The sequence below is a fragment of the Chiloscyllium plagiosum genome, unplaced genomic scaffold, assembly GCF_037043375.1.
Source record: "Chiloscyllium plagiosum isolate Xiang-an unplaced genomic scaffold, Cpla_swu_hap1 HiC_scaffold_8, whole genome shotgun sequence".
NCBI lineage: Eukaryota > Metazoa > Chordata > Chondrichthyes > Orectolobiformes > Hemiscylliidae > Chiloscyllium > Chiloscyllium plagiosum.
The window spans coordinates 104,673,854-104,692,038 of record NW_028270146.1 but is presented as its reverse complement, the minus strand read 5'-3'; the positions used below and the strand labels follow the sequence as shown (position 1 = coordinate 104,692,038).

General features: G+C 40.0%; 1 protein-coding gene across 2 annotated transcripts in view; it reads right to left on the bottom strand.

The window, feature by feature from the left end:
• stard9 (StAR-related lipid transfer (START) domain containing 9) overlaps positions 1 to 18,185 on the bottom strand; it is a 299,291-nt gene that overhangs the window by 65,085 nt on the left and 216,021 nt on the right. Inside the window, exons 1-4 of one of the 2 annotated variants that reach the window (XM_087990203.1) lie at positions 6,118 to 6,660; positions 4,950 to 5,001; positions 3,999 to 4,136; positions 2,608 to 2,690 (exon numbers count right to left, since the gene is read on the bottom strand). In XM_087990203.1, the coding sequence (XP_087846329.1) occupies positions 2,608 to 2,628 (21 nt within the window). In that variant the 5' untranslated portion in view covers positions 2,629 to 2,690; positions 3,999 to 4,136; positions 4,950 to 5,001; positions 6,118 to 6,660. Of the gene's footprint in view, positions 1 to 2,607; positions 2,691 to 3,998; positions 4,137 to 4,949; positions 5,002 to 6,117; positions 6,661 to 18,185 lie in introns of those variants that run through there. The other variant, XM_043698518.2, reaches the window with a different exon arrangement.

Below are 18,185 nucleotides of genomic sequence, written 5' to 3'. Positions count from 1 at the left end.
TGCAGCAATCAGATCAGAATGGGTTGCTTAATGTGGTGCACTTTAGTTGATGGATAAAATGACCCAATTGTAAGAGGTAGTTTCTGCCACACGTGTCACATATGAAGTGGTGATTGGGTGTTGGTTGTTTTCTTTGGTGTTGGTGTCTACTTCCAAACTTCTGCAGCTACTGATCATACCTGTGATGAAACTAGGCAATGTTTGCCATTTTTCTGTCATCACCTAGTGTCTCTCAGGTTCCAGGATCCTTGATCAAAATGTTTCATGTCACCCTTGGCATCCTTGAAGTGGAGCTTTGTGTATCTTACTGAGTCCACACAGAAACTCCTCAGGAATGTCACAGTCTTCCAAACTGTGAATGTGCCCCGCCAGTAAAGTCACCTCTGCCCGATGAGTGCCAGCATCCATGGGAATTTGCCCTGCAGGAGAATGCTGCAATCGTGGTTCTATCCTTCCTCAAGCTGCCCAGAATGTGCCACAAACAGTAAAAATGAAAATTTTGAGTTTTGTTTCTCGAAAGATCCAAGTTGTCCACATTCTATGGCTAGACAATAATGCTTTCTTTTGGTCACTGACGGGATGTGGGCATTGCTGGCTTGGTCAGCAGCTTTTGCCCATATCTTATTACTTGAGATGGTGGTGATGAGCTACCTCTTGGAACCACTCCTGTCCTTGAAATGTAGGTGCCAAGAACTTAGCCCTCATAAACCAGCATCTCAATCTTAACAGCCAGCTTGATGTTCCATGTAATAAATTTGTGCTTACAACCTAATCAAAATCTAATCAGTACCCTTCAGTTTGGTTTCCTCCCTGGTTCAAAAAAATTTATCCTCTTGGCACATTCCAAAATTAAACTCCTGTTGCATTGAGAGTGTCATTATTTTTCTTTTATTTATTTAGACACCTGAACAGGCAGGGAATAGATGGATACAGACGATGTGTAGGTAGATCGGATAAGTTTAAAATGGTCTTACAATTGGCACAGACATGATGGGCCAAAGGGCTTGTTAATGTGCTATAATGTTGTACGTTCTATTTTATTTTTGATTTGGAACTGAGAATTGCAGTTAAGAATTGATCTTTTAACAGCAGTTTCTTTCAAATGAAGAGGAGAGAACAAAAGACTGATTTTTGCTGTTGGGAACTGCCCTGGAAAGATAAGACAGGTTAATTACTGCTGTAAGAATATTATAGATGATTCAGAATCGAGGTGTTGTTGTTATGCCCAGGGCCTGACACCTGGTTGGCATGTTGAATTAGTCAGTCAAGGGAGGACTGATGCTGGCCAGCCAACCAAAGAGAATGTTGTAAAAATAGAAAACAAAGAGTGAACTAGTGTTAATGGGTTTTGGGAAGGAGGCACTTTTGCTCAACTGGAAAATGCTTTGATTTTTGGTTTTTTTGATATTCTCCATTTATCAACAGTTGAGAGTTCTGAGGAAAGAATCCCAGTCTGTAAGAAATAAGTAAAAGTCTCCAGAGGTCTGTGGAAGATTTTTAGGTTGGCCAGTGACTTCAGAAATGAAGAAAGATATAGTCAAACGTGCATGTAATACAAACTGTCAAAGATTTCACGAAAACCTGATATTCATCATTGAAATGGTTACCGAATTAGCAACTTACGATTTTTGTTTCATTTCATTCATTTTTCTCACTTTATCCCTTAACTGTGTCTTTTTGTCTCACTGTCAGTATGAGAGTTGGGGTTTATATTCAAAGAAGATTGAGCTTAGAATGTAGATACCAATTAGTTTGCTTTGTAGTTTATCTGTGTTTGAGTAAAGTTACATTCTTGTTATTAAGTATAAACTTTTCTTTAAGTCATAAATTTAGTGTCCAAGATCTGTTACTTGTAAAGTCTGATTAGATCAACTGAGGAATTTTGAGGGTCATTGAATGTTTTAATTGCATTGTGTTATGAATTCAGTGGTAGTGAAGCTGAATTGATAAGGCTTGCTATATCATAACACATTCTTCCTCTTCCCAACCCCAAGAACCATTCATTTATCTACTTATCAACAAAACAGCATTGAGCCAAAAACAGGACTTTATCTTGCAATCTTAAAAAATTTGCCTTCACTACATAGCTTTTATTTCTACTTCTCTCTGGCCTTACAAATTGGCAATGCTGAATTGCCAGCACATTACAATCATATGGGAAACTGGAATTAAGTTTCTTAACAAAACTTACTTGTGATTCATAGAAAGCATTTTAACTCATTATTGCATCCACTGCACTAATTGTTAGTCCAAATGTAGGTACACTGAGAGTCTGATTAAAGCCAACTTTACCAAGTGCAAATTCCAAAAAAAAATGTGCTTTGGATTTTCCTATGAATTCAAGAGGTGTATGCCTAACCTTTTTCTATGTTGTATATTCTATGTAGGTTTCTGAGTTGGACAGCTGGTACCAAATTGCCTCCTCCTGTGCTGTAACAATTCTGAAATTTGGTAAAATATTTATCAGGATTGCCAGTGATGGATAATGCAAATCGCCTTCACTCCAAGTTGGTTAATTACCACAAATCAGGGAATTATTAAGGCTGCTACTTTGCAAACTACAAAAACATTTATTATTAAGCACACACAATTAAGTTATAAACTTACAGTTCTCCTTTGTCTCAACATTGCAGCTTCAGTTGGATGGTTAAACCTGAACTTATGCACTTTTCCTATGATTATAACAGCACCTGTAAGATAAATTAAATAATGCTAAATAAATATCATAAGCAATAGACCAAGTTATTCTAGATCTGTGGGCAATAATGTGGCATGATTAACCCGCTGCAAAGAAAAAGATATGTTTACAAAATATCCCAGAACAAGATATTTTGAGTCATTTTTAAATCTTTGGGACAAGAAAATCTTGTGTGGCATTGTTTGTGGGCTGTCTGGGTTCTCGAACAAAGCTGTGTTTACTTGGCCTTTTGAGTATTTTCAATTTGTATGCAATACAAATAGATCATTGCGGCCTGGAATATAAAGGAATTGGTCCTACAGTGTTGAAGCAAGTCATAGGATTAACAAGCTTATGGTTAAGTAACAATGGAGGGAGATGTTCAATTCCAGGATATAGTAGCATGAGTGCTACACTGTCAGGAGGGCTACAATGATGGCACATTTTTGTGGATTATTGGGCCTCATTATAAAGGCAAGAATGAGGGTTAATTTGTTCAGGTAGGTAGATCTGGGACTTACCCAAGTGTTGGAATGTCAAAAGAGGAAAGGCTTAGATATTTCGGTGAGGATGAGTGAGATTAAGAGGGAAGTGAGAAAGAATAAACTGACTGGAGCTTGGTGAATCAGCCATTTGAGCTTGCTCAGGCTTTCAGATCATAACCTGGATAACCCTTAGCCAACAAAATCTATTGAGCAAAATCTTGAAACTTCCAGCACCTTTAGAGGTCAGAGTTCATCCTGATGTTATTCCTGACTGTCTAGCTCTAACTTTCAAGATAGAACCTCTTGCTCTGGACTTGCCTCCATAGCCTCTCCATATTTACCCCATTGAATCCCTTCATCAGTATGGGTTGGAGAAAAAGAATGAGGACCAGAAGGCTTTGTTAATTTCATTTAATTCCCTGAAATTTCAGGAGAAGGTTTCACAGCAAAGCCCTGTTATTTAGAGCACTGACACTACTTATATTGTAATGGCTGACTTCAGTTATCTTCTAGCTGCTTGTGCTTTAAATAACAGAATCGATGCTGTATCACTATTGGAAAAAATACTGTAGAAATCTCAAGCAGAAAAAAAAATTTGATCAGGACAGGCCCTTTAAGTTTCTCAAAACACTCAATAAGCAGACTTTTTTTCACTTTAGCCTTTGGGGTCAGGGTCAGGGTCGGGGTCAGGGTCAGGGTCAGGGTCAGGGACAGGGACAGCAGGCTAGGAAAGGAACACGTTGGAGAATAGCAATTCTGCACAGGAGGCACTAACCCCATCCCTTCCCCCTCCCCCCACCACTGATGGACTAATGATACAAGTAAAAAGTAATTACCTTGGGACAAACGACATGAATGGGTGATGTCCAGTTCATTAACAGAGCACTGTGACCCTCCAATTGGTTCAATTGTCACTATGCCATTGTGATTGTGAATGACACAGTGCTCTGGCTCCACCCAAGGACCCTGCAGAACTGAAATAAAGACAACCATTATACATTTTCTTCCAGTGAAATGTTTTGCATTGTATTGCGAGAGTTATTAGATTTTAATTAATTTTTCATCCAATTAAAACTGTACAACTGGTCGTTTACAGGGGTTGTGTGTCCATTGGCTAAACTAAAGCCTGTGAATTTCTTTTTAATCCCTTGCCCTGATCCAGACTGGTAGAGGAAGAAGTAGTAATATCTTCTGTTTTGAAAGGAATCCAGATATAGCAGTAAATTTGAGCCTAAATGTATATTTATGTTATTTTGTTTTTAATTTGACATAGCATTAAATGAAATGTAAGGCACAGAATTAAGCCAGCACAATTGGTCTATATCCTGATGAAGGGCTTTTGCCCGAAACGTCGATTTTGCCTGTCCTCGGATGCTGCCTGAATTGCTGTGCTCTTCCAGCACCACTGATCCAGAATCTGGTTTCCAGCATCTGCAGTCATTGTTTTTACCTGGTCTATACCAGTGTCTGTGCTTCATATGATCCTCCTCCCACACCTTCCCATTTAACTCCATCAGTAAATCCCTTTATTCCTTTTTCCCTTTTGTCTTCATCTAGCTCTTCCTTAAATGCATGTGTATGATTCATCCCAAATTCTCATTGTGGTATCAAATTCCATATTTTAATCATTCTACAAATAAAGAAGTTTTATCCTGAACACTCTACAGCATTGATTACTGAATATCTGACATTTGTGGCCTGTCCGCAAGTGCATTTTAGTTTTTGTCTATATCTACTGCATCACACATTTTCAGAAACTAAATTTTAATTATTTGTTGTGCACTTACCAATGTCTTGTTCTGTTTCGGCATCAATTCTCCCAATGGTTGTTGTTCCTTCCTAAAGCCAAACGACACTTAAATCAACTGCATATCTTTATCAAGTACAAAAACCTCACAAAATACACCAGGAGAACAACCAAAGCTCTATTCAAGATCAGTGGCATCGTTTGGCATGTGTATATAGGCATAATGCTTGAGAGACAGCACAGCCCTGGCATATACGTGTTAATGTTTGACATGAAAATATCACTTCAAGTCAGATTCCAACTGCATTGAAAACAAAACAAATTCTTAATAATATAAAACATGTAAAAATTGCCATTAGATCTCAAATCAGAGCTTCAAAAATAATATTTCAAAATTTTAGTTCAAAAGACACTCCACAGCAGTTGGTGCATTAACGGTTTCTTTACTATAAGCTACACCACAACAAAAAAAAACATAGCCAACACAACAATGGCTCTTGTGGTTACAGGGTATCTTACTAAACATCATAGGAAAATGGAATGAAGTTGATTGTTAAATAACAAGGAACCATAGTTAGATATTAATTATCTTGTCCTTCGCCCTCACATTCTGATTGTGAAAGTTGCAATCTTGAATGCACTTTCTGAAAAATGATAAAAACTGAATTGATGGTAACTTGTAAAGGGAATTTGGATGCTTCCATGTAAAAGTGCTATTATAGGGAATGCACAGGATAACAGGAATAATTCGACAGTTCTTTCAAAACCAACATAGGCACATGGACTGAATGGCTTCCTTCTATGCTAAATATATAATAATATGAACTACTATGGATACCGAAATGGTAAAATTAAAGCCAAATATTCTGAATATTTGTCCTGGGGATCACCTGTGATGTCTCCAAATGTTGTGCACCTTGCTACAACACTGCTGCCAACAGAAAACAAAACAAGGCAGTTGGGAAATTGCTTGTAATGCAGGAAGCCAGCAGAGTATGGCAAGAGCACTTTGAGATTTGTCAAATGGAGATTACTTTATTGATAGTGTAAACATTAATAATAGCAGCACTGCACCATTTAACTGACATTAGAAGTTATTCTTCTCTGTAAAAAGAAACAAAGGTGTTGACTAATCACAGCAATCAATTTCACTTTAACAGGCACGACACATACAAGGACAACTGATCAGAAATAGTCTTCTTACTTACAGCTCAGCAAGTCCAATAGACAGATAAAGAAGTCAAACAGAAGAAGAGAAAAAGAAAGGTAATTTAAAGAGTGAAAAATGTGGTGGGAACACAATCTTCTCTTTAAAAGTACTTATCAGCTAAACCTCTGACCTCTCTTCATCGCAGCCTGGCTCCCTTTCTACACTTCTAATAATATTTCAATGATCATTGCTCTTCTGAATCTTCATCTTTTTCCATCTAAACTTCAAAATATATGAAAGAAGAGTATATTGAAACAAACTCACTGCACAATCCCCTTCTTTCATTCATTATTCCTCTAAACTAGAAAACATGTTTGGAAAATAAATTTCAAAGTTCATGAATCATTGTTTCATAATAAATTATTCATAGCTTCCATTTTAGATCTTCTGTTTTGGAAATAGGGAAAGAAATAGGCAATTCTAGTCCCAGTATAAATTCATTATCATTAACACAATTGTGGATTTCATAATTGTCAACTACCAAAAATGGATTAAAGAAAACATGAATTGATGCCCACATAAACCTGGTTAACACTAATGGCTACACTAAGGACTAATTTAATCAGCAAACGGACTTGATTTTATCCAATAGAAAATACATCATAATGTGCCATTGGTACCTGTAGTCACAGAGCTGTCTGCCAGAGAAACCCAGAACAGCCTCATCCTGGCATACTTCATTTGACAAAGGTAGTTATAATTATAAGCTTTTTTTTAAATCAAGGTGTCCGTGTAATCTCCCGTAAAACCTCTTTCCTTCAGTTACTCAACTAATTATCAGATTTATGGCTCATTCCATTTACCAGAATAAAACTGACCCAGGTCAACAGCAGAATCTCACAAAGCATATACTATGACAATAAACAGATACAGAAACTCATTTAATTGATCACATAAACAGATAAAATATGAAATAGAAGACAGAAGCAGCCTCTTAAAGCTATTTCACCATTCAATAAGAGCATGGCTGGTTGAAATGTATTTCGAATTCCATATTCCCATCTGTCTTGATAACCTTTGATTCCCCTTCCTAACAATAATCTATTTACCTGCATCTTAAAAATGACCCTTCTGGGACTGCCTTCTGAGGTAGAGAGTTCTAAACATTCACAGCTCTTAGAGAAAAGATTTCTCCTCATGTTTGCGCTGGAAGGGCAATCGCAAACTTTAAACTAATGTTACCCGAAACATGCTTTCCACATCCACCTTGTCCAAACTGTTCAGGATCTTACTGAGAGCTGGCTGTACATTAGAACTGAACTCAACCATGCAAATTGCTGAGTTCATAAGTTTAATGAATACAGAGAATGGTGTCATGTCTAGATTGTCAATGACATACTGATGTGGTCCAAACGCATACAAATTCCTTAGTGGCACACTTTTAATCGGCTAGCAATGTTAAACAAACACATAAACAGAGCACTACCATTGCTATGCAAGTAAAAACCTCTCTCAGAATTGGTTGTAATAATTTGCTGAACCCATTGGCCAATTCATGTTGCGTAGAACCAGATGTCTGATAGAGTGTAAAGGGACTTCAGTGTGTGCATCTTGGGCACCTTATACATACATGGACTCAGTGAACTATGAGGACAATTCCCAGGAAGGTGCTTATTCTTCCACAAGTTTAACAGGTGTTCTAACTTGCTTTTGAGCAAGACTGGGCAGTTACAGCACTTCCCAGCAGCTGTTTGCAATGGCATACAATGGACAGACGTCAGAATTCTCATCTTTTAAAGGTGCTTTTCAGGCAATGGTCAATGGATTCTTGATACACAAAGGAGTGAAATGCAATGTCTGCAGCTGGGGATGTGAATAATTATATCAACCATGATGCAACTTTATATGTAATAGGATAGTAATTGAAGGGTCCAGAATTCTTAAAACACATCCAGGATATCTTTTTAATCCAGTACTCAGAATGCCCTACAAGAAGGGAGATGTCTGTGGACTTAATTATAGTTACAAAGTTGACAAGTGGTTGAAGTATCAGTGGAGGGGTAATATTTTGCAGACAACAATAATAACTTTGTTAGATTCAAGATAATTTTGGAAAAGGTCAAAGATGTGCCTGAAGCCAAAGTTCTAAACTGGGGGAAAGCTGGTTTTAATAAGATCAGAAATGATTTGGTCAGAGTGAACCAAGTTCAGATACTTTCAGATAAATCTGTCACAGAACAGTGGGATGCAGTCAAGGAGGAAGTATGGATGGTAAAGGGCAAGCATGTTTCAACAGAGATAATGGGTGAGCCCACCAAATCCTGCAAACCCATGATCTCAAGAGATTTAACAGCATTGGATTAAGAAAGAAAGAAGCTTATGGCAGATATTGAGGGCTCAAAACCGCAGAAACCCTACGGGAGTAAAGAATGTGCAAGAGGAAACTAAAAAGGGAGATTAGTAGAACTACAAGGGGAGTACTGGCAAGTAAAATAAAGGAAAATCCTAAGTTATTTTACAGGTACCTTAAGGGTGAAAGGATAAAGAAGGGATCAGTTGGACTCATCAAGGACCACAGTTGTAATTTGTGAATGGAGCCAGAGGATGTAGGTAGGGATTGTGTTCCCACGTATACGCCATATTTGATCACAGTTAATCTGTGGCTTAACGCCATAAACCTACCTTTGGCCCATATCCCTTAATACGTTTATCTTAACAAAAATTTATCACAGATTTAAAATTAACAACTGCAGGAAAATGTGGAAAAGAGTTCCAAATCTCTAATACAGTGTGTGTGAAGTATAACCGAACAACTCTCCTGAATGATCTGTCCCCAATTCCCAAACTGTGCTCCCTAGTTCTGGAATCTCCTTAACCTTCTAAATTCTACAGAAAACAGGCCTAATTTGTATAACCTCTTCTCATAACTTAACCCCTGAAATCTGTGTATCATACCTGTAAATTTATACTGTACCCCCTTCCAAGGCCATAATATCTTTCCTAATTTATGATGCCCAGATCTGCTCACAGTACTCCAAGTGGAGTATAACCAGGATTTTTTTCCATAGCTGCAACATAACTTCTGCATCCTTCTACTCCAATCCTCTAGATGTAAAGATCTTAATTCCATTAGCATTCCTGATTATTTTCTGCACTTGATTGTAACATGTTAATGATCTATGCACATGAATCTCCAAGAATCTTTGGAGATCTATTATATTCAACTTCACACCATCTAGAAAGAACCATGATCTATCCTTTCTCATTCCAAAATGGATAATTTCACACTTGCAACACAAAGCTCTGTCTACCACAGTTTCACCTAGTCATTTGGTCTCTAAATATCCCTTTGTAATGTTTTGCCTTCATCATCTACAATGCCATTAAACTTTGTGTCATCAGCAAAAATGGATAGATGACTTTCTATGCCATTATCTAAGTCATTAATAAATAATGTGAATAATTGAGGATCTAGCCCAGATCCTTGTGCACACCACTGGATACATCCTGCCAATTTGACTACTACGCTCAGATCTTGAAGACACTTCCACTGGCATCCTGTATATTGCAACAACTGCTGACATTGAAAACCCTGTCAGGGTCCTTTTAAAGAGAATTCCTTCATTGCTCAATTAGGTGCATTGTTCTACCTATCCTTTCTGAATGGTCAAGGAACCAGTCTGTGTATTGCTCACAACAGAATTAGTTTTACTGTATCTGCATTGATATGGTATTTTCTATTTACAGTCATTGAGTCAAACAGCATGGAAACAAGACCCTATGGTCCAACTCGTCTGCGCCGACCAGTCATCCCAATCTGACCTAGCCCCATTTTCCAACATTTAGCCCATCTCTCTAAACCTTTTCTATTCATATACCGATCCAGATGCCTTTTAATTATGAAAGCCTCCACCACTTCCTCGAGCAGCTTGTTTCATACATGCATCATCCTGTGTGAGAAAAAAAATTATCCCTCAGGTCCTTTTCAAATCGTTTCCCTCTCACCTTAAATCTACGCCCTCTTGTCTTGGACTCCTCCCCCCCCCAGGGAAAAGACTTTGGCTGTTCACCCTATCCTTGTCCCTCATGGTTTTATAGATCTCTATAAGGTCTATCTTCAGCTTCCAATGCTCCAGGGAAAACAAGCCCCAGCCTATTCAGCCTCTCCCTATAACTCAAACCCTCCTGTTGCAGTAGCATTCTTGTAATCTTTTCTGCACCCTCTCATGCTTAACAATATCATTCCTATAGAAGGGCGACCAGAATTGTATGCAGTATTATAAAATTGGCCTCACCAATGTCTTTTACAGGTGCAACATGACATCCCAACTCCTTTACTCAATATTCTGACCAATAAAGGCAAGCATACCAAAGGTCTTCCTTCACCACCCTGGCTACATGCATCTCCACTTTCAAGGACCTATGCACCTACACCCCTTGGTTTATTTGTTCGGCATCATTTAACTGTGTAAGTCCTGTCTTGGTTTGTCTGACCCAAAATGCAACCCCTCACATGTATCTAAATTAAACTCCATCTGCCACTCCTCAGCCCATTGGCCCATCTGATCAAGGTGTCATTGTACTCCGAGATAATCTTCTTCACGGTCTATTACACCACCTATTTTGGTGTCATCTGCAAACTTACTAACCATACCTCCTATATTCAAATCCAAATCATTTATATAAATGACGTAAAGCAGTATTCCCAGCACTGATCACTGCTGGTCACAAGCCTCCAGTTCAAAAAACAATCCTCTACGACCACACACTGTCTCCTACCTTCAAGCCAATTTTGTATCCAATTGGCTAGCTCCATCTGGATGCCATATGATCTAATTTTACTAACCAGTCTACCACGCAGAATCTTGTTAAATACTTTGCTGAAAGTCACATAGACACTACCGCTCTGCCTTCATCAATCTTCTTTGTCACCTCTTCAAAAACCTCAATCAAGTTAGAGACTCGATTTCCCACGCACAAAGCCATGTTGACTATCAGTCTTTGCCTTTCCCAATGCATAAAAGCCTTGTCACTCAAAACCCCTCCAACAGTTACCCACCTCTGATGTAAGGCTCACCAGTCTATAGTTCCCTGGCTTTTAGCCACGATATTACAGGTGCAACATGACATTCCCAACTCCTCTACTCAATGTTCTGACGAATGAAGGCAAGCATACCAAAGGCCATCCTTCACCACCTGGCTACCTGAATCTCCACTCTCAACAACCTATGCACCTACAATATTCTGGCTGTCGATGATACAAACTCTCAGCAAGGGACCCAGCTTCCCACAAAGTTCTGGGAAACACCTGATCAGGTCTCAAGGATTTATCAAACGTTACACATTTTAAGAACTCCTCTTCTGTAATATGAACTCTTTTCAAAGCATCACTGTTTATTTCCCCAAGTTCCCTAGCTTCCATGCTCTGCACCATATTAAATACTGATGACACATTTGCTTAGCATCTCACACATTTCCTGTGGTACCACCCTCAGACAACGTTCATCTTTTAAGTCTATACTTGACATATGACTTGTTCTTTTTCTTGATCACAGCCTCAATTTTTCCAGTAATCCAGCATTCCTACACCAACCGGGCTTGCCCTTCACACTAACAGGAAGATACTGTCTCTGAACTCTTGTTATCTCATTGTTAAAGGCCTCTCACTTCTCAACCATCCCTTTACTTACAAATAGCCTCCATGAATCAACTTTTGAATGTTTCATTCAAAATTGGCCTTACCTCAATTTAGAACTTTAACTATTAGAACAGGTCTATCCTTTTTCATAACTATTTTAAAACTAATAAAAATATGATCACTTGCCCTGCTTTATTTCCCAACAGCAGGTCAACCTTTTATAGTCATAGAATCATAGAGATGTACAGCATGGAAACGGACTCTTTGGTCCAACCCGTCCATACCGACCAGATATCTCAACCCAATCTAGTCCCACCTGCCAGCACCCGGCCCATATCCCTCCAAACCCTTCCTATTCATATACCCAGTCTCTTAAATGTTGCAATTGTACCAGCCTCCACCACTTCCTCTAGCAGCTCATTCCATACACGTACCACCCTCTGCGTGAAAACATTGCCCCTTAGGTCTTTTTTATATCTTACCCCTCTCACCCGAAATCTATGCCCTCTAGTTCTGGACTCCCCGACCCCAGGGAAAATACTTTGTCTATTTATCCTATCCATGCCCCTCATAATTTTGTAAACCTCTATATGGTCACCCCTCAGCCTCCGACGCTCCAGGGAAAACAGCCCCAGCCTGTTCAGCCTCTCCCTGTAGCTCAAATCCTCCAACCCTGGCAACATCCTTGTAAATCTTTTCTGAACCCTTTCATGTTTCACAACATCTTTCCGATAGGAAGGAGACCAGAATTGCACGCAATATTCAAACAGTGGCCTAACCAATGTCCTGTACAGCACCAACATGACCTCCCAACTCCTGTACTCAATACTCTGGCCAAGGTCTCTTTGTTCAGCAACACTCCCTAGGACCTTATCATTAAGTGTATAAGTCTTGCTAAGATTTGCTTTCCCAAAACGCAGCATTTCGCATTTATCTGAATTAAACTCCATCTGCCACTTCTCAGCCCATTGGCCCATCTGGTCCAGATCCTGTTGTAATCTGAGGTAACCCTCTTCGCTGTCCACGACACCTCCATTTTTGGGGTCACCTGCAAACTTACTAACTGTGCCTCTTATGCTCGCATCCAAATCATTTATGTAAATAACAAAAAGTAGAGGGCCTAGCACCGATCCTTGTGGCACTCCACTGGTCACAGGCCTCCAATCTGAAAAACAATCCTCCACCACCACCCTCTGTCTTCTACCTTTGAGCCAATTCTGTATCCAAATGGCTACTTCTCCCCGTATTCCATGCAATCTAACCTTACTAATCAGTCTCCCACGGGGAAACTTGTCGAGCGCCTTACTGAAGTCCATATACATCACATCTATTGCTCTGCCCCCATCAATCCTTTGTTACTTCTTCATGATTTCCCACGCACAAAGCCATGTTGACTATCCCAAATCAGTCCTTGCTTTTCCAAATACATTTACATCCTGTCCCGCAGGATTCCCTCCAACAACTTGCCCACCACAGAGGTCAAGCTCACCGGTCTATAGTTCCCTGGCTTGTCTTTACCACCCTTCTTAAACAGTGGCACCACGTTAGCCAACCTCCAGTCTTCTGGCACCTCATCTGTGATTATCGATGATGCAAATATCTCAGCAAGAGGTCCAGCAATCACTTCTCTAGCTTCCCACATAGCTCTCGGGTACACCTGATCAGGTCCTAGGGATTTATCCACCTTTAACCGTTTCAAGACATCCAGCGCTTCCTTCTCTGTAATCTGGACATTTTGCTAGATGTCACCATCTATTTTCCTACAGTCTATATCTTCCATATCCTCTTCCACAGTAAATACTGATGCAAAACATTCATTTAGTATCTCCCCCATTTTCTGTGGCTCCACACAAAGGCCGCCTTGCTGATCTTTGAGGGGCTCTATTCTCTCCCTAGTTACCCTTTTGTCCTTAATGTATTTGTAAAAACCCTTTGGATTCTCCTTAATTCTATTTGCCAAAGCTATCTCATGTCCCCACTTTGCCCTCCTGATTTCCCTCTTAAGTATACTCCTACTTTCTTTATACTCTTCTAAGGATATACTCGGTCTATCCTGACTATACCTGACATATGCTTCCTTCTTTTTCTTAAGTCATCCAGCATTCCCTATACCTACCAGCCTTCCCTTTCACCCTGATAGGAACATACTTTCTCTGGATTCTTGTTATCTCATTTCTGAAGGCTTCCCATTTTACAGCCGTCCCTTTACCTGCGAACATCTGCCTCCAGTCAGCTTTTGAAAGTTCTTGCCTAATACCGTCAAAATTGGCCTTTCTCCAATTTAGAACTTCAACTTTTAGATCTGGTCTATCCTTTTCCATCACTATTTTAAAACAAATAGAATTATGGTCGCTGACCCCAAAGTGCTCCCACACTGACACCTCAGTCACCTGCCCTGCCTTATTTCTCAAGAGTAGGTCATGTTTTGCACCTTCTCTGGTAGGTACATCCACATACTGAATTAGAAAATTGACTTGTACGCACTTAAGAAATTCCTCTCCACCTAAACATTTAACACTGTGGCAGTCCCAGTCGATGTTTGGAAAGTTAAAATCCCCTACCATAACTACCCTATTATTCTTACAGATAGCAGAGATGTCCTTACAAGTTTGTTTCTCAATTTCCCTCTGACTATTGGGGGGTCTATACTACAATCCCAATAAGGTGATCATCCCTTTCTTATTTCTCAGTTCCACCAAAATAACTTCCCTGGATGTATTTCCGGGAATATCCTCCCTTAGCACAGCTGTAATGCTATCCCTTATCAAAAATGCCACTCCCCCCTCCTCTCTTGTCTCCCTTTCTATCCTTCCTGTAGCATTTGTATCCTGTAACATTCAGCTGCCAGTCCTGCCCATCCCTGAGCCATGTTTCCGTAATTGCTATGATATCCCAGTCCCATGTTCCTAACCATACCCTGAGTTCATCTGCCTTCCCTGTTAGGCCCCTTGCATTGAAATAAATGCAGTTTAATTTATTAGTCCTACCTTGTCCCTGCCTGCCCTGACTGTTTGACTCACTGTTCTCAGCTGTACCCGTCTCAGATTGATCTCTTTCCTCACTATCTCCCTGGGTCCCACCCCCCCCACCTTACTAACTTAAATCCTCTCAAGCAGTTCTAGCAAATTTCCCTGCCAGTGTATATTAGTCCCCTTCCAATTTAGGTGCAATCCGTCCTTCTTGTACAGGTCACTTCTACCCCAAAAGAGATTCCAATGATCCAAAAATGTGACTCCTTCTCCCATACACTAGCTCCTCAGCCATGCATTCATCTGCTCTATCCTCCTATTCCTGCCCTCACTAGCTCGTAGCACTGGGAGTAATCCAGATATTACTACTCTTGAGGACCGTCCTTTTAAATTTCTGCCTAACTCTCTGTAATCTCCCTTCAGAGTCTCAACCTTTTCCCTTCCAATGTCATTGGTTCCAATGTGGACAATGACCTCCTGCTGGCCCCTCTCCCCCATGAGAACATTCTGCACCCTCTCTGAGACATTCTTGATCCTGGCACCAGGGAAACAACACACCATTCTGCTTTTTCTCTGCTGGCCACAGAAACGTCTGTCTGTACCTCTAACTACAGAATCTCCTAACACAATTGATCTCTTGGAAGCCAACGTACCCCTCGTTGCATTAGAGCCAGTCTCAATACCAGAAACTTGACTGTTCGTGCTACGTTCCCTCAGAATCCTTCACCCCCCCACATTTTCCAAAACAGCATAACTGTTTGAAATGGGTATATCCACAAAAGACTCCTGCACTAGCTGCCTACCTCTCTTACCCTTCCTGGAGTTAACCCATCTATGTGACTGTATCTGAGACTTTCCCCCCTTCCTATAACTGCCATCCATCACATACTATTGCTGTTGCAAATTCCTCATCGCTTCTATCTGTCTCTCCAACCGATCCACTCGATCTGATAAGATTCGCATCCAACAGCATTTATGGCAGATATAATCTGCAGTAACCCTTAAATTTTCTTTAAACTCCCACATCTGACAAGAAGTACATATCACTACAATGGCCATTTTTGCTCCTTCACAATCTACAGACCCAGAAAATAACACCATCTTATTCCTCTACAAACACTGCCCCAGGTTAAATTAATAGCTATGGCCTATATTATAAGTTTAATCAAGAGATTTATCTCCAAAAACATATAATCAAGAAAGAATCCAAACCCTTGACGCTATGACAGTCTCAGTCTCTGTTAACAGAAATATTTCAGATTTCCTTACATATTTGCTTTTGAATTTCCCATTGACTACTGGCGAGCTTATAATACAATCCTAACAAGGTGATCATAACTTTCTTATTTCTCATTTCAACCCGTATAATGTCACTTGACAATTTCCGAGAAATATCTTCCCTTATAGCCATTATGTTATCCCTAACTAAAAACACCAATCCCCCTCCTATCTTTCTCCCTTGATACCTCAAACGTTAAGCTGTCAGTCCTAGTTACCCGAGCCACATTTCTGTATAGGCCATAATATCCTAGTTCCATCTTTCCAACCATGCCCTAAATTCATCTGCCCTACCTGTCAGTCCCCTTGCAATTAAGTAAATGCAGTTTAATTTATCTATCTTACTTTGCTCTCTGCCAAGCTTTTGTCTGTCTTGACTTGCTCCCCTTATCTACTACACCATTCTCAGCTTTTCCTCATGACAATAAAACTTAACTCTAATTCTCATGCTAATTCTTTTCTCACTATCGCTTTGCTCCCACTCCCAATCCTTACTAGTTTGAAGTCTCCTGAGTAGCACTAGCAAATCACGCTGCAAGGATCTTGATCCTCTTCCAATTCAGGTAGAATATATCTCTCTTATAGAGGTCATTTCTACCCTTGAAGAGATCGTAATGGTCCAAAAATGTGAATCCTTGCTCCTTGCACCATCTCCTCAGCCATATCTGCTCTATCCTCCTATTCATAGTCTCACCAGCATATGGCACCGGTATTACAGTCCAGATATTACAACTCTCAGGGATCTATTTTTTAACCTCTTGCCTAGTTTCTTATAATGTCTCTGTAGAATCTCATTCCTTTCCCTATCTGTGTCAACGGTACCAACGTGCACAAGGACCTCCTGCTTGTCACTCTCCTCTTTCAGAATATTCTACACCCTCTCCGAGGCATCTTGACCCTGCCACCAGGGAGGCAACACACCATTCAAGAGGCTCCTATTATAATGACATTGCCCTCATTTCAGCAGAGTCAGTCATGGAACCAGAAACCCTGCTTGACAGTGCTATACTCCCCTGAGAGACCATCCCCCTAAAGTATCCAAAGTGACATTTCTGATTGAGATGGGGGTTGTCACAGAAGACTCCTGCACCACCTAGCTACCTCTCCTACCATTACTAGTGGTCAACCATCTACCTAACTGTATCTGCAGTGTCTCCATCTTCCTGTAACTGCCATTCATCACACACCTTAGCTCTTGTAAATTCCTCATTGCATCTAACTGCCGCTCCAACCAATCCATGCCATCCGATAGGATTTGCAGACATAGTCTCCAGGAACATTCAAATTCTCCCTGATCTCCCATGAATGACAGGAAGAGCACATCACACTAGTAAAGGACTTATCTGTTTGTTTAACAATTTACCCAGAAGTTATCCAAAAACAAACACGACACAGTTTGTTAAAATATGCAGCATGAGCACAGTCTTACCGTTCAAAAACACTGGTCTGAGATAACTTAGGACCAATCCATATTAAATGTCAATCAAGAGACAGTTCACAGTATAAACTTTAAAAAAAATGCACTCGCCTCACCTTACTATTATAGATTAAGATTTAGGAGTTCTAAAAGTCTTAAAGTCAAACATTTAGCTGATTTATCTGAAGAATTGGGAAAAATTAACAGCCATTTCACAAATAATTATTCACATAAAAATCAACCAGCAATTTGTACTGTGAGCTATTCTGTAAATTGCAAAAGACCATAAGATAATACTTTGTTGTTAGGTTCACAGAAATAACATCTTATACTTAATTTTCCAATCTCTTTTATGCAGTTGTTGCCTTTGCACACTGTGTTAAATTTAATGACAAAATAAAATGAAGTCCAGTAATATGGTCATAGAATCCTTATTGTAGAATAATGATGCCACTGTTCTGCCCATCGCATCCACACCAACCCTCCGAAGAGCATACCACCCAGATCCACCCTTCACTTTATCCCTGTGACTCTGCATTTCCCATGGCCAATCCATCCAGCCTGCGCATCTTTGGATTGTGAAAGGAAACTGGAGCACAGAGAGGAAACTCATGCAAACGTGGGGAGAATATGCAAACTCTACACAGACAGTCACCTGAGGATGGAATCAAACCCAAATCCCTGGTGCTGTGAGGCAACAGTTCTACCCACTGAGCCACCATGCCGCCCCATATATAATATGCTTTATGATAGTAATTGTCCATCAAATTCTCGCCAGAATTGAATTAAATGCAGTTTTGTTCCTCCAGGTAGAGAATAGTTGT